This window comes from Megalopta genalis, chromosome 7 (assembly GCF_051020955.1).
Source record: "Megalopta genalis isolate 19385.01 chromosome 7, iyMegGena1_principal, whole genome shotgun sequence".
Taxonomy (NCBI): Eukaryota; Metazoa; Arthropoda; class Insecta; order Hymenoptera; family Halictidae; genus Megalopta; species Megalopta genalis.
Window position 1 is genome coordinate 14,224,496 of NC_135019.1, and position 17,031 is coordinate 14,241,526.

Below are 17,031 nucleotides of genomic sequence, written 5' to 3' on the forward strand. Positions count from 1 at the left end.
CATGCGAGGCCTTGATGTTACGTATCGCCAAATTATTTCAGATATCGTGACAATCGATACCACGACAATTTTTTCTTCAATCATCTGAAAGTCATCATGGAACAGTTCGTTGAACTTGTCTCGTCGTCGCATACAATTTTATGAAATTAAAATAACCTAGTTTCATTTAAATATATGACGTTGACCATGTTTTTCAATCGAAAATCGATTTGTTTTAAAATTTAAACAATTGCAATTTCTTGTCGGTTGATTACTAATTAACTTTGACAGGAAACATTTTCTTGTCGGACTACCGAAAGACGCTGAACAATCGTGGGAACAAATTTATGACAGCCTGTATACGAACTTTTTGGTTTTTCTAACAATAGCGGAGACTCGAATTCAGAAATGAATGATTCGATCGTTTTCTGTGAAAGAATCTCTATAATTTCAACAATTTTGAAACTAAAAAAGATGGGGAACCGGTCATTCTGACCGGCTCGGTAAGTTCAGGCGTCAACGACTGCAGAAGGAATGCACTGCGAACTGCACCGTAGTTGTGGCAAAAAGCAAACGATTACAGTAATGTCCCCCTTACTGACGCTCAGATTGTCCACTAAAATGGATAATTTGGGAACAGGAGATTATTATTATTATATTCGATTATTCGAGCCTTGCGGCAGGTTTTTATAATTGTGGACAATTTATAACTATAACAATAAACCGCAAGGCTCGGATAATCGTATCTCCTCTTCCCAAATTGCCCATTTTTGTGGTCAATCTGGGCGTCAATTAGAGAGACATCACTGTACTGCGCTATATTCCCCCAGCTTGGAAACAAAAATGGACAACTTGGGAAGAGGAAATACGATTATTCGTGCCTTGCAGCTCGTTTTTATAGTTGTTGACAATCGATAACCATAAAAAACGAGCTACAAGGCACAAACAATCGTATCTCCTCTTCCGAAATTGTCCATTTTTGTGGTCAATCTGGGCGTCAACTAGAGAGACATTACTGTAATGGTAATGCGGAATCGACCACTCGCGGGACACAATTGCGAACAAAAGGACCTTCGTAAATCAAGAAATCAACACCTGCTTTCTTTTCCTTGTTACATTACTGTATCTCTAATTTTGAAAGTGAGCACGTATCTCTTCGAGTCTCGCGAATTCAATCGAATTTCAAGTACGAACGTTCGATTCGAGCACCCGACACGTACGCGCGAGAATAATTGATCGGCGCGTGCGAAGCGAAACGTCGCCGCGACCGACTCGATCGTGAATTACGAAATTATCAGCGGATGCTAATTAACCGCATTCCAGGCGTTCCCGAAGACGACGTGCCCCGGCAGACAGGCTGTCAGCGTTTTTCTCGCCGTCATCGTTTTCTCATGAAAATTCAGGCCGCGCGCGGCCACGGTCGAGATCCTTCGATAAAGAGTCGCGCAATCCTTCGGATGCGCGTAACGAGGCATTGACATTGAACGCGACCGCCGATCGGTGCAACAATCTGCGACGGACAATTAAACGCGACCTCACAATTCCAGATGCGTGAAGTCACTGTTGGAACCGCCGCGCCGGCGCGGACAGGAGAGCACGCGCGCCTGTTTACGGAAATATTTTTCTCGATTGCGACACGACCGACGCAACAGGACAACCGCACGCGTTTCGTTTTCGGACCGTCATCCTGGAAGCCGCCGGCGTTGCCCGCAATATTTAGCCGCACGAATGCAAAGTCTAATCATTCCGGCGAAGCTAATTCCGCGATTGCAAGGAAGAACGCCGCGCCTGTCACATGTTCTTCAGATATTGTCTGTTCGCGTTCCGATCGTTAATTCTTGGTATCAGAGCGAATTCTATACAATTATTCGAGTCCCGCGGCTCGTTTTTATAGTTGTTGATAATCGGCGACTGTAAAAGAAAACGAGTCGCGAGGCTCGAATAATCGTATCTCTCCTCTTCCCAATTTGTCCATTTTTGTTTCCAAGCTGGGGGAATTTAGCGCAGTACAGTAATGTCTTTCTAATTGATGCTTACATTGTCCACAAAAATAGACAATTTTGGAAGAGGAGATACGATTGCTCGAGCCTTGTGGCTCGTTTTTTTATGGTTATCGATTGCCAACAATTATAAAAACGAGTTGTAAGGCTCGAATAATCGTATCTCCTCTTCCCAAGTTGTCCATTTTTGTTTCTAAGCTGGAAGAATTTAGCGCTATACGATAATGTCTCTCTAATTGACGCTCAGATTGTCCACAAAAATGGACAATTGGAAGAGGAGATATGATTGCTCGAGCCTTGTGACTCGCATTTTTATGGTTATCGATTGTCAACAATTATAAAAACGAGCTGCAAAGCTCGAATAATCGTATCTCCTCTCTTCCCAAGTTGTCCATTTTTGTTTCTAAGCTGGGAGAATTTAGCGCCATACGATAATGTCTCTCTAATTGACGCTCAGATTGTCCACAAAAATGGACAATTGGAAGTGGAGATACGATTGCTCGAGCCTTGTGACTCGCATTTTTATGGTTATCGATTGTCAACAATTATAAAAACGAGCTGCAAAGCTCGAATAATCGTATCTCCTCTTCCCAAATTGTCCATTTTTGTAAACAATCCGAGCGTCAATTAGGGAGACATTACTGTAGCGTTTCTTTGAGCCTATAAGCGTGAGTAATAGGATAACTTTGAACCGGATAAAGCACGAAAGGAGATCCTCGATCCAATATTTCGAAGATTCATCGACCATGATGGTAGAAGGATCGTCCGACAGGATGACCATTTTTGTTTCCAAGCTGGGGGTATTTAGCGCAGTGCAGTAATGTCTCTAATTGATGCTCAGATTGTCCACAAAAATGGACAATTTTGGAAGAGGAGATACGATTGCTCGAGCCTTTTGGCTCGTTTTTTTTATGGTTATCGATTGTCAACAACTATAAAAACGAGCTGCAAGGCTCGAATAATCGGATCTCCTCTTCCCAAGTTGTCCATTTTTGTTTCTAAACTGGGAGAATTTAGCGCAATACGATAATGTCTCTCTAATTGACGCTCAGATTGTCCACAAAAATGGACAATTTTGGAAGAGGAGATACGATTGCTCGAGCCTTGTGACTCGTGTTTTTATGGTTATCGATTGTCAACAATTATAAAAACGAGCTGCAAAGCTCGAATAATCGGATCTCCTCTTCCCAAGTTGTCCATTTTTGTTTCTAAACTGGGAGAATTTAGCGCAATACGATAATGTCTCTCTAATTGACGCTCAGATTGTCCACAAAAATGGACAATTTTGGAAGCGGAGATACGATTGTTCGAGCCTTTTGGCTCGTGTTTTTATGGTTATCGATTGTCAACAATTATAAAAACGAGCTGCAAAGCTCGAATAATCGTATCTCCTCTTCCCAAATTGTCCATTTTTGTGCACAATCCGAGCGTCAATTAGGGAGACATTACTGTAGCGTTTCTTTGAGCCCATAGGCTTGACTGATAGGATAACTTTGAACCGGATGAAGCACGAAAGGAGATCCTCGATCCACTATTTCGAAGATTCATCGACCATGATGGTAGGAGGATCGTCCGGCATGAGGCGAAGGAAAGAGGCGCAGGAACCGCGCGAAAATCAACGAAGGTTGCGAACGAAAGGCTTCGACGTATCCGCGTGCGCGTCGCGTCGGTGGAATGCGGCCGCCTTCGTCGGTGCATCAGGAGTGCATCCGCGCGCGGACGAGCACACACGGGAGGTTACATAAATCGATTTGAATAGTCGCTGCAAGGCCGCGATCGATTTGTTCCCGACCACATACAATTTCGCAACACCCGCGAAACTCGCTCGACGACCAGTGGTCTCGAGGTCGCGGAGACCGCGTTCGCCGGCGATTTCCAAGCAAAAAAACGACAAGTCCTCGAGATCGCTGGATCGTTTTGGACCTCGGGAAATCCGTTGTAGTCGAGCGTGCGCGATATCATGGGATTCCGACGGCTCTTCGGGAGTCAATTGAAATAATTCGCGAACTATTCGGATGCCCCGGGATTGCGCATCAGCATGCAGAGCCGAGGACTATGCTGCTTGGCGAGCGTTAGTGTGCAGCGCGACAATCGACCAGAATCAGAACGCCGCGTCCGTAACCCACTTCATCAACTGGGAGATCGTACGTAGGATATCTATTTGCTCGCGATAAGGAACGTCGGAATTTGCATACGGGTCTACTGTTAATTTTCCGACTGATCCAGTGTACTCTGCGCGGCAGAACGGCGGATCCATTAGCCGCTTTGCCGAATCCCGTATCTTTGATGAACGACACCGGTACCATCGCTGCGACGATATCGCGGTCCTCGATCCTCGAAGCAAAACCGTTTGAAATGACAACAGTCCGACGATCTCGCGGAGATCACGGTTCGCCCATTACTCGGCGCCTCGGACCGTAAAAAGTGTCTTCGCGAAGTCGGCGTTACTGCGATGTTCCTCTGCCCCGTTTAAGGAGACGTAATCGCCGCGTATTTTTTTGCGGTCTTGTATCAGCGATTCGATCCGATCTGCTTGTTACCGCGAACGCGTTATTAAAGTCTTCGCCGACCTTTATCGCCGATCTCGGCTACGATCTCGAGACCGAACTCTACAGATCTACAGGATGTCTCATAATTGTGTTAACAGACGGAAAAATATGATTCCCGGGGTCATTTGAAGCAACTTTTTCCTTAGCGAAAATATTCTACGAGGCTTCGTTCGCGAGTTATTTACGAAAAACAGTGACCAATGAGAGACAAGATCATCTGGCGCGTGGGGGCCGAGCCAATCATCGGGGCTGGGCTTCGACCGCTCGTTGGCTCGGCCACCTCGCGCCTGTCGATCTCGCCGATCTCATTGGTCAGTGTTTTTCGTGAATAACTCGTGAACGATGCCTCGGAGAAAATTTTTGTAAAGAAGAAAGTTGCTTCGAATCTCCTCAGGAATCGCCCCATTCTAGGTGTTAACATGATTATGGAACACCCTGTAGATTTCGATCGGTCGAAGCGAGCCTAACGAGCCCTAGAAGAGCCAAGGGTTTATCGGAATTCGCACTCACCAAGGTGACGATCTCTCCGATACCGGAGAAGATCAGCAGCATCTTCCTGCCCAGTCTGTCGACCACGACGGGGGTGACAGCGGAAGCGAGTACTTGGACGACACCGACGATGATGGTTGCGATCGCTGTTGGCATGGTCGTGCCGGCGCTGATGAAGATCGCCTCCATGTAGAACAATACGACGTTGATGCCACTGAGCTGTTGGAACCCGGCTAGCAGACTGGTGTAGAGCGTGGCCCTGAAGTTCGCCTTCACCCTGTACAGGTCAGCAAAGGTGGCCTTGTTCCTCACGGACTCGTCCACTTCCGCCTAGATCGGACAAAGTCCACCAAGTTAGTGGCTGTGGGTACTGTTTCAAAAATACGACTTTCAAATGGAATTCAAGCACGTTTCCGCTCCATTATCGACACGGACAGGTCTCTCCGGAGGGGTGGGTGGGGAGGCAAAGTCTCGCGTTGCCGCGAATGCATAATTTTCCTTGGACATCGATAGTCCGGTCACGGGACGCCGCGCGTCGGATCGGTATCAGATTTCTCGGCATTATGTAGATTTTTTGAGATTGCATTGAAGTCTTGACACGGTATCTGCCGCAGTCCCCGACCGACTGGAACACGAAGGACGCGTCTCCGAGAGAACCGTGTCAAAGGATTCGAGTACGAGACGGAGAATCGGACACAGGCGGATTACAGTAATGTGTTTCTCTAATCGACGCTCAGATTTTCCACAAAATTGCGTTCACGATCCCATAGAATCGCTAAATAAAAAGTTAATAAGTTGCACGCGAGCGAAATGAGACTAACCGATCCGTTCTCAGCGTGTTAGACTTGCAGAACTATTCTAGAAAGCACGTCGCTGACTTTTACACGTTCCCTGACGCATCGCAACCATCATAAATCCCGCAAACGAATTTAAAGCTGAATTTAAACCGAAGCTGGCAAAGCTAAAACTGATTATAGCGATTGCTTCTAGTATAATTGCTTGTAATAAAATTTACTCCGCTTAACCAATTAGCTGTTGTAATCTCTTTGAAAAGCGTGTAAGTTACTGTAATTGTACTATATACTTGTTCGGTATTTTTCAGATATCGTTCGAACGCAACGCTTACGTGAAATATATAATTTCACGAAGTATATCGAAATATATTATCCTTCTTAACCAGTTAGCTGTTTTCGACGAGTATACTCGTCACGAAGAAACAGTTTGCGTTATCACGAGTATGCTCGTCGAATACGGCTAAGCGGTCGACTTCCTTGGCCCACGGCCTACGATTACTTCTACTTCTACGCTAATTACAACTTGTTGATACAGTAATGTCTCCCTAATTGACGCTCAAATTGTCCACAAAAGTGGACAATTTGGGAAGAGGAGATGCGATTATTCGAGCTTTTATACTTCTCGTTTTTATAGTTCTTAACAATCGGTAACTGTAAAAACGAGCCGCCAGGCTCGAATAATCGTATCTCTCCTCTTCCCAAGTTGTCCATTTTTGTTTATAAGTTGGGAGAATTTAGCGTAATACAGTAATGTCTCTCTAATTGACGCTCAGATTGTCCACAAAAGTGGACAATTTGGGAATAGGAGATGCGATTATTCGAGCTTTTATTCTTCTCGTTTTTATAGTTCTTAACAATCGGTAACTGTAAAAACGAGCCACCAGACTCGAATAATCGTATCTCTCCTCTTCCCAAGTTGTCCATTTTTGTTTATAAGTTGGGAGAATTTAGCGTAATACAGTAATGTCTCTCTAATTGACGCTCAGATTGTCCACAAAAGTGGACAATTTGGGAAGAGGAGATACGATTATTCGAGCCTTGCGGTTCGTTTTTATAGTTACGAATTGTCAACAACTATAAAAACGAGAAGCAAAACACGAATAATCGTATCTCCTTCTCTCCAAATTGTCCATTTTGTGCACAATCTGAGCGTCAGTTAGGGAGACATTACTGTATATCGTCGTTCACAGGAGAAAATGTATGCGCGAAGCATAGAACAAAGTAGAAATGAAGAGAAACTAAAACTGTGAATACGTTAATTGCAACTTATATTCGAATTATTTAGGAGAGAAACAAGATTTCACTTGGTTTCCTACGTTTTGCAATTGATGCGGACAATTTTTATTTTGCATAAATATCGGCAGTTTAGTAACCCTTTGCACTCGAAGCTCCGTCTTAGCTGTACATCTAAAATCATTTTTCTGACTCACAGCATTTTCATTTTATATGACCGAATGTATTTTATGCACACCATGTTGAGCTTTGTGACTTGCGCGACGGTTACGCTTCCAAGAACTTTTTAAATCTAAGTTTCGTTAATATAAAATTTAGTTAATTTAGTACGTGACATAACAAATTTTAGTGGTGCCTCGGAGTTACCACCCGAGTGCAATGGGGTAAATATCGAGCAGCCGATCGGAACGCGTCGGTTCTGTGAAGCAGAAGATCGTGTGCGACGCGTCGACGCGTGTCGATCCTTGTCGGGGCCGGGGAGGGGGGGGGGGCAAGTCTCTCGTCGCTCGCGCGATTCACCGCTGACTTCGAAGGCACGTTGCCGGATCGCCGCTGCCATTGGCGGATCAAGGAACGACCTTACCCCCGGCCTCGTTCAGCGAACGTGACCCGAACGCAGATAAGATCGCTGCAAAGACAAACACTGAATGCGGGACGATGCGTTATCGCGTCGGCCGTCGGCCGGCGCCCCGCGACGTTTTCGGTAAAATTCCGATGTAAGATATTTATACGGGAGGTCGAGGGGCTTATCGCGCGACTCTATCGCCTTTTCTCTCTCAATTGCGGAATGGGAAGCATGTTCTCATCCCGTCCGTGTGTGTGTGCCGATACCAACCGATTTGCGTCTCCTTAGCTTTGAAATAGTATTAATTATTACTATCGTTATTATAATAATAATTACGTAATTAATCATTATTATTTATAATTTATCATTATTATAATAAGAATTATTATTATTATATATATTATATTATTATGTACAGATATTATATATTATAAAATAATACATATATAAAAAATTATTATTATTTAATAATTAATTCATTATTTATTTAAAATATTATTACTATTTAATAAATAATTTATTATTTATTTAAAAAATTATTATTATTTAATATATATATTAAAAATTATATTACTTCTTTTTATCTAAAATTATTGTTATTATTGTAATTATTATTATTATTATTATTATTATTATTATTATCATTATTATTATTACTATTACTATTATAATTATTGTTATAATAATTATTATTATTATTATGAGTTGTGATCTCGCATTTCTATAAGGCAGTCTATCATAGATGATATTGTGAATCGAAAAAATTTGTGTTGCGGTCGCTCGATTAATTTAATGTTAAAGCCAATGGGAATGATCTGACTTATTTCTACCCGACGAGTCTCCTCGGATAGCTGACTTTTTCCGGATGAATCGCGAGTTTGTTATTTTCCTTGATCGCGGTTGCGGACTGTTCGTCCGACAATCTCGTTTCGGCGACTTCGTCCAGAACCTCGACGACGCCACACAGGACACAGGACACAGGACAGACGTCGCCGACCCGGCGACGCGCGACGCCGAGGGCCGCGGCGACACGTGTCTTCGAGGAGCGGCGACCTGTCATTTCGAGCGGACGTTGGCGCGATTGTATCGTGATTATAAAGCAGCCGTCGCGTCGGAGTAGTCGCGTAAATGATGGGGTGATCGATATTAACCCTTTGCCTTACAACCACGTCTGAGAGACGTGGTCAGATAATCGGGCCAGAAATGATTATCACGTCTGAGAGACGTGGTCAAAAAATCGGACCAGAAACGATTATCACGTCTGAGAGACGTGGTCAGATAATCGGGCCAGAAACGATTATCACGTCTGAGAGACGTGGTCAAAATATCGGGCTAAAAATGATTATCACGTCTGAGAGACGTGGTCAAAAAATCGGGCCAGAAACGAATATCACGTCTGAGAGACGTGGTTAAAAGATTGGGCCAGAAACGATTATCACGTCTGAGAGACGTGATCAAATAATCGGATCAGAAACGATTATCACGTCTGAGAGACGTGATAAAAATAACGAACCAGAAATGAGAGGCGTGATGCGTCATTTGGGCCAAATATAAACATAACTAGTTAGGCTCGTGTTAGACTAGGAGATACGTGTTTTGTGTATTTTTTTGTTTTTTGTCATTTAATTGTTTTATTAGTAGCTAAAAGAGGTGGCGCAGGAACCAGCTAGTCGCGTGCTGCAATGTTTGCGATCTTTTATTATTTACAGCTCATAACGAAGATCAATCGATTTCGGTGAAATTTTTAACACGTATATATCTTACCAAGATCTGCAAAACAAATTTTTTAAATTTTCGTTGCAGGCACAGACAGAAAAGTTAAAAAGCAAGAGTTTTTCATTTTCTTTCATCATTCTAGGCAATAGCAACCTTTTAAACAAGCATTCTAGTTACGGTCTAGTAGACTGGTCGCTCTATCGTCTAAAAAGAAAATTCAAGTCGTTTAGTCCAGTTCTAAAAGAGTTATTGCGTTCTGAAAAGTGTCCGAATATTAACGGGATATTAACGGAATGTATAATGTATTTACATTTTCCGTAACAAGTTCGCGATTGGCTCAACTTCAGACGTTTCGCGCAACCGTGAAAGGGCTCGACAGGTGGCCACCGATCTTGTTGTTGCTTGTGGCACGCGTTCTCGAGGCAATATATCGTACGGCAAAAGGTTAAAGGGTTTAAAGACTCTACGCTGCCCGAGAGCGATACCGTTTTCACTTGCAAATTCGCTGGCGTGCTCCGCGTTCCGGTCTAACCCAGACCTAGGCCTGCCGCATTCTACGGAGGTCGATAACGAGAACGCTTATTTCCATTGCAAATGATCATATGCATGTATACCTGTATTTCGTCAGCCTCCTTCTGCACGCTGGCGACGGACTTTCCGCGCAGCCTGGCCAAAGCGGCGACAGCCTGTTCCCTCTTGCCGGCCTTCAGGAGGAAGAACGGGGACTCCGGCATGGTCACGAATGCGGCGAAGAAGATGATCGGATGGATGGCGCACAGGATCCAGAACACCGTGTAAGAGACGTACGGGCCGATCACGTACGAGTATAGCAGGCCGATAGTGATGAACAGCTGCAGGAACGATCCCAGGGCACCTCTGACGGAGATCTAGCGGACGGGAACACCGCGATTAATGCGATTCTATTCTCGATCGAAATCGACCGGTTTCCCCGAGACGCGACAACGATCTTTACCTCGGCGATTTCTCCGCAGTACATGGGAACGACCGTGAAGGTGAAAGACATGGCGAACCCGAAGACAACTCGAGCCGCGTACAACATCGGCACTGCCGAGGCTGCTGCGATTAGGGCCCATCCGATCAGGAACAGCACCGTGGAGCAAAGGAGCGATAGTTTTCTGCCGATTCTAGATTCAACAATCGAGCAAGCCCTGCTGGTTAGCGTCAGAGCTAAGAGTGGAAGGGAAATTTCGTTTCGGAGCAATCAATCTCAATTTCTTCGTGACACGCGAGGCATGAACGCCTCGTCGAGGTTCGCCCAGCTTCGAATTGAACGCGAGCCTTTTGCGGAACGCGTCGTTTGCTTCATTGAACATATACAGGGTGTCCCAAGATTACGGTACTTCCAGCAAATGAGGCGTTCCTCGGGTCATTTGGAGCAACTTTTTCCTTAGCGAAAATGCGATCTGCCGTTTCGTTCACGAGTTATCAACGAAAAACAATGACCAATGAGAGGCGAGAACATCAGGCGCGTGGGGGCCGAGCCAATCAGCGGGACTGGGCTTCGACCGCTCGTTGGCTCGGCCGCCTCGCGCCAGCCGATCTCGCTGATCTCATTGGTCAGTGTTTTTCGTAAATAACTCGCAAACGAAGCCACGGATCGCATTTTCGCCGAGGAAAAAGTTTCTTCGAATGACCTCAGGAATCACCCTATTCCAGGTGTTCACATAATTATGGAATACCCTGTAGATTTCGATAGGTCGAAGCGAGCCTACCGAGCCCTAGAAGAGCCAAGGGTTTATCGGAATTCGCCCTCACCAAGGTGACGATCTCTCCGTTGCCGGAGAAGATCAGCAGCAACCGGACCTCTCATTGGTCAGTGTTTCTCATTAATAACTCGTAAACAAAGCCGCGGATTGCATTTTCGTTGAAGAAAAATTTGCTTCATATGATCTCGGGAGTCTCTCTCCCTTTCTCTTTCCCAGAGATACCATAATTTTGGAACACCCCGCATATTATGATAAAACTCGTTAAAAATCCGAGATTAGATTATTTTCACGAAGCAATCGGAAGCAGCTGCTATTAGTGTTCCGTAAACGTAACGTTAACGAGGTTCCGTTACCTGTCTGCTAGGTATCCAGCCACGAAACAACCAAATAACGCTCCAACGGCCAACAACGATCCAATCCACGAGCTCTCGTCCTGGCTGATCAGCCTTCCGAGAGGATTATCCTTCAATTCCTTCCCCAGCCTCGGAAGCACAGGACTCGTCCATCCCATCATGGCGCCCGTCGCTAAGGTGCACATATTCGCTGGAATCATAATGAAACGTTCGGCTGTGACATGGTCCGACAACAACGCGGCGGAATAATTTCGCGACGCTCAGTAACGAACGCGAAACGATATCGATGGGAGAAGACGAAGCGCAGATAAACCTAATCGTCAATTTTTCCACTACGACCGACTCAAATTGCTTATCGCGCGGGACGCGTATTAAGAGCTCGTCGCCCGCTTCATCGATGCATTACATAATTGGAGACCGATAATGGCGACTAGAGCCACCACGGACTGTCGCTCGTTTTTCCGAGGCGACCGAGAGGATGTTACGGCATTCTGTCCCCCGGCAAGACGAGCCGCGAACACCGGATCCATCTGCTTCGCGCCGCTCGTCATCTTCCGAGACTCTGTTATTATTTTTTTCCTCTCGCCGATCGTGCCGACGCGACACGCCAGGACGAGGTACATAATTGGATTGCTTAAATGTTAACCCTTAGCGCTCCGAAGGCTCCGCTACGGAGACATTTATCATTTGTTCAGTAACTCCGAAGGCTCCGCTGCGGAGCCAAATGTTTTTACCATACGTTATCGTCGGCGTTAGCAATTGTTATCTGTAGTTAAAACGTGCTAAGTCTGTACCGTTACGATTAAACCATTTTTTGACCTTTTCTATGGTTAGCAACATGGAGAAAATTAAATATTACGATGAGAATTTAGTGCCGAGCGATACCGAAGACGTATTTGATTTTGAAGGGTTAAAAGACATTGTGGAAGACAATGTTGATTATGATTCTGACACTTCGAGTAGTAGTAGCGAAATTATACTACAAAAGAGGCGAAGAATGAGAATTATTGAAAGTGAAAGCGAAGATTCGTTACAAGACTTAGACGAATGGCGTGATGTTACGGAAGAATTAGATATTCCAGATAGAATACCTTTTAGTGTATTGCTACATATTTTAAATTATTTTTCACGGACGAATTGGTAAATGAAATTATAAAGGAAACCAACAATTACGCGGAAAATGTTCTAAACTTGAAAGAAATATCTGGTAACTCTATTTGGCAAAGTGATTACTGTCACACTTGTCCAAGTAAACCCAGAATGCACATGGGAGATTGTTACCAAAGATGTCACACCATGGTGAATTGAAAAATTTAAAATTTATCTTTTATTTACAATAGGAAAATGTATATTTATAAAATAAATAAAATATCAAATGCATTCACAAGGACGTGTAATCTTTTCCGCTCAAACTAAGACTTCCTTTATCTCAGGCGCTCCGCTCCAAAAATGTAAGGGTAAGGGTTAAATGTTAAATAACAGTCCGTTCGCCAGACGCGGCGATAAGGATAACGCTGGGCGCAATTTGCGGTTGATTTTACCGGAGGAAGACCAGCTCGGAAAAATGACAACCGCTGCCAAATTGCACGGAAAATAACGTCGCGGAATGGGAAGAGATTGCGGGCCGCGTCGCGGCTCCCTCCTCGCATCCATCATGGACCAGCTGCGGCACGGTTTTCCGACGAGGACACCAACAGCCTCTGGGGGAGCGTTAAAATCTCTCTTTCCGGTTGCCCGACTTGATTCCAGTTATTTCATTTCCGAATTACGCGCGCAAAGACAAAGCGGTCTGCCGCTGGGACTCCTGGTAAAACGATGAAAATTGAAGATGATAAACTGGCGAAGCCGGGGAAACGCGGACGGAGGATTCCGGCGATGGTTGCGATAGATTCGTCCGCGATCTCTTTACGGGCTAGCAACCAGGAAGAGATAAGAGACGGCCGACTCTGTCCGCGGAAGTTTAAATTGGTCCTTACTCGGCCACTTACGGGGCCGTGGTCGTAAAGCAGCGATCGTTCGTTTCGAGCGCTCAAGGATCCCGGCCGAAGGCGGTCCGCGAGATTGCCAATTGCAGAGACAAGGCTCAAGGAGGATCTGTCGTCGCATCCACGACCGATACAAACTAGCGCGATAAAAATTCATTCGAACAGTCACCGGATTACGCGCCTTACGAGGGAACCCCGTTCACCGATACGCGCCGATTTTCAACGGAGAAGCTTCGCACAAGTTTCACGATGTACGAAAATTAGTTTGGTAACTTCTTTGAAACTCAACTAAATTACCTGAATTGTTTTTTAGATGATAGAGGGACTAATCTACTAGATGATGATTAAATGCCTCTTTTTAATTTTGCTATTGTGTATTTGGGATGACGAAAAGAAATATAAAACTCTCGTTTTTTAACTTCTTTATCTGGGACTACAACAAAAATTTAAAAAATGCCTTTCGCAGATCTCGGTAACTTATATGGGTGTCGAAAGTTGCAGCAGGCGTTGAAAGATTTAAAAAACTGCAGATTTCTTACAGTTTTCTTTTTTGGTCAAAATTGTGACAAAACTGCGATTTTTGCTGTCTTTAATTTATTGTAATTCATAACAACGTCAACCAATTTCGATAAAATATATAGTGTGCATATAAATTGCCGAGATCTGTGAGAGGAGTTTTTTAAATTTTCGTTATAGGGTCGAATAAAAAAGTTAGAAAGCGAGAGTTTTTATTTACTTTTTGTCATTCCAAGTGACAGAAAATGTTTAAAAAAGCATTTTGGTGATCATCGTCTGGTAGACTAGTCCCGCTATCATTTAAAAAGAAAATTCGAGACACTTAGTCCAGTTTTAAAAAGATTATTGCGTTTTAAAAGATGTACGAACACTTTTGTGAATGACTGTACCTAGGAATCTGCCCGCATTTTCTTCATGCACATATCTGTTTCATGCTACTTTGCTTTCAGAATCTCGAAAACGAAGTCGAATCGATCTATGACATATCGAACATTTTTTGATCAGTATGGCCACATGAACACGCGGACGGAGTTTCATGATTTCGATCTGGAACACCCCGTATATAGTGTTACGGATCGGTTCGGATATGACTTGTTTCGGACGGTACGACGACCGGCATCCTCTGAAACATTGTTTCGCCTGAAGCGACACGTGACCGAACGTACTCGAACGAACACGTCCGTATGATGTATACTTAGTTCAGGCAAAAAGCCGTAAACGAGACGGCAACGTGTAACGTTACGATCTCGGACAATATGCGTAGCGAAAAACAAAAGGTTTTCGTCATGCGATAATAGCGGTATGCGGCACAGATCTTCTGAAGATAAATGGGAAACGTTTTCAATCGACAGTTACTGCAGGAAAGACTTCTTGCGGCTGGCGATTGCCGAACGTGGTCCGGCGATACAAATACTAGATGCATTTGCCCGAGTCGAATCGTGACGTAAACGTTTCGTGCCTGAACGGATAACATAAATCGACCTTTAGCCAGCCAGCAATCTTTGGCTTCAGGGAACCGTGCAGATTTCTTACTTTTCACGGACATTCGCAAACGATTTTCCTGCGACTTTTGTGGCCCAGGACTTTCAACAATCATTGAGTCATTGAATTCGTTCAAAGAGCGATTCCAGCGATCGCGATGGTCGTGGATCCACAGATGCGATTCGGGAGAAGGCAGATTCGCGTCGGTTCGGTTACATTCGAAAGGGTAAAGAACCGCGATGGATGCGCTCGGAATCTAAAGGTCAACGCAGGATCGTCGGACGGAGAGGCGTGCTGGCCGCGTCACGTTGCATTTAACAAGTAATGCCGGGTTTACGTAATCTCGGCGAGATTGCTCTTATATCATCCGATCGCGTGCGGCACCGGAAAAAAAAGAATAAAAATAATCTGGTACGCTGGCCGCGGCGGATAGATGTGCGCCACGAGGAAAATCTCGGCTAGCGTCGTTCCCGATTGGATCGACAAACAATGCACGCGACCGGGATACATCGAGTCCCATCGTTTGTAATTCGTTCTGAAGAAAACGGACGAGAACCGGGGAATTGGCTAGAAAAATCTGGAACACCGTTTTTCAAATTCTGGAAAGCGTAAAGAATACTTTTGGATTGAAAATTTAAAAGAGTAATTTTGAATTGAAGGTATATAAAGAATACTTTTGAATTGAAAATGTAAAAGAGTACTTTTGAATTGAAAGTATAAAGAATACTTTTGAATTGAAAATGTAAAAGTATAATTTTGAATTGAAAGTATAAAGAATACTTTTGAATTGAAAATGTAAAAGAGTAATTTTGAACTTAAGGTATAAAGAATACTTTTGAATTGAAAATATAAAAGTGTAATTTTAAATTGAAAGTATAAAGAATACTTTTGAATTGAAAATGTAAAAGTGTAATTTTGAATCGAAAGTATGAAGAATACTTTTGAATTAAAAATGTAAAAGTGTAATTTTGAATTAAAAGTATAAAGAATACTTTTGAATTGAAAACGTAAAAGAGTAATTTTGAATCGAAAGTATAAAGAATACTTTTGAATTGAAAGTATAAAGAATACTTTCGAATATAATTTGTAAAAAATATGTACTTTTGAGAGGAAAGTACTATGGGACAGAAAATAATACAAAAACGATAAAGAACATTTTCTGACTGAAATCATGTTACTTCCGCGAGACGTTTTGATTTTTTGAAACAAGTATTATATTTACAGATATATATTTGGTCTTATGAACATGGAATAAATAACAGAAGCTATTTTATAATAACATTTATAAAGAAAAATATAACAATAAAATACACATATTGAATGTGTACAAGTGCCAAACTAATTAACAACTCGTGAACGACTAATTTACAAATAATGCAGAGCAAATGATCAACAAGTGACGAACAAATTGAGAACAACTTGGCAATAAACATTAACTTGAAAATTAACGTTTCAATGTTTCATCCTGTAGACAATATGTACTGTGAATAATAATTTCATATTTCAGTCATTTCAAGGTGTGCTTGAAAGACTGAGAAAAAATTACTCCAAATATTGTGACCCAGATATTCAATTAACTGACAGTAAAAACCTTTTTTCATTTAAATTTTGAGGGCACTTATGAAACGGGACATTTTACGGCTTTTTGATGCCTCTTGACCCACAGGCCGGATGCCGGAAAACTATTTGATGGGATCCGTCCGCGGCAAGCTGGAATTGTCTGGTCGAGGTTGAAATTTCATTTAAATTTAAAGTTTCCATCAAAAGGGACAGAAGGGAGGTATTACCGAGGGGTGGAGGGGAGAGCTCTCCGTATAAACTGCATAATCGAGTTGAAATTACGCGCTGTCTATTCCAGCCTTCTCGGAAAAGAAACTCCAAACAATCCTCGTTCAATTCGGGCGAGTTTCGCTCGGAGAATATTTGTTCGCCGGATCCGAGCTCGCTGCGTCAAAGCGGAGGAGAATTGTTTGAACGCGAATAAAGCCAAACCATTCAAAATGAACTGCGTGCATAAAAAAAGGGAGATGATAAGCTCGCAAATACCGAATAGGGAGACAGAAAGAAAGAAAGAAAGAAAGAAAGAAAGAGAGAGAGAGAGAGAGAGAGAGAGAAAGAGAGAGAGAGAGAGAGAGAGAGAGAGA

The 17,031-nt window shown here is 43.4% G+C and overlaps 1 protein-coding gene across 1 annotated transcript in view; it reads right to left on the bottom strand.

Annotated features, from left to right (window-relative positions):
- Positions 1 to 17,031, bottom strand: part of LOC117221606 (facilitated trehalose transporter Tret1-2 homolog) — a 48,475-nt gene that overhangs the window by 4,933 nt on the left and 26,511 nt on the right. Inside the window, exons 3-6 of the mRNA XM_033472692.2 lie at positions 11,406 to 11,595; positions 10,299 to 10,470; positions 9,940 to 10,212; positions 5,039 to 5,347 (exon numbers count right to left, since the gene is read on the bottom strand). Of these exons, the coding sequence (XP_033328583.2) occupies positions 5,039 to 5,347; positions 9,940 to 10,212; positions 10,299 to 10,470; positions 11,406 to 11,595 (944 nt within the window). The remainder of the gene's footprint in view (positions 1 to 5,038; positions 5,348 to 9,939; positions 10,213 to 10,298; positions 10,471 to 11,405; positions 11,596 to 17,031) is intronic.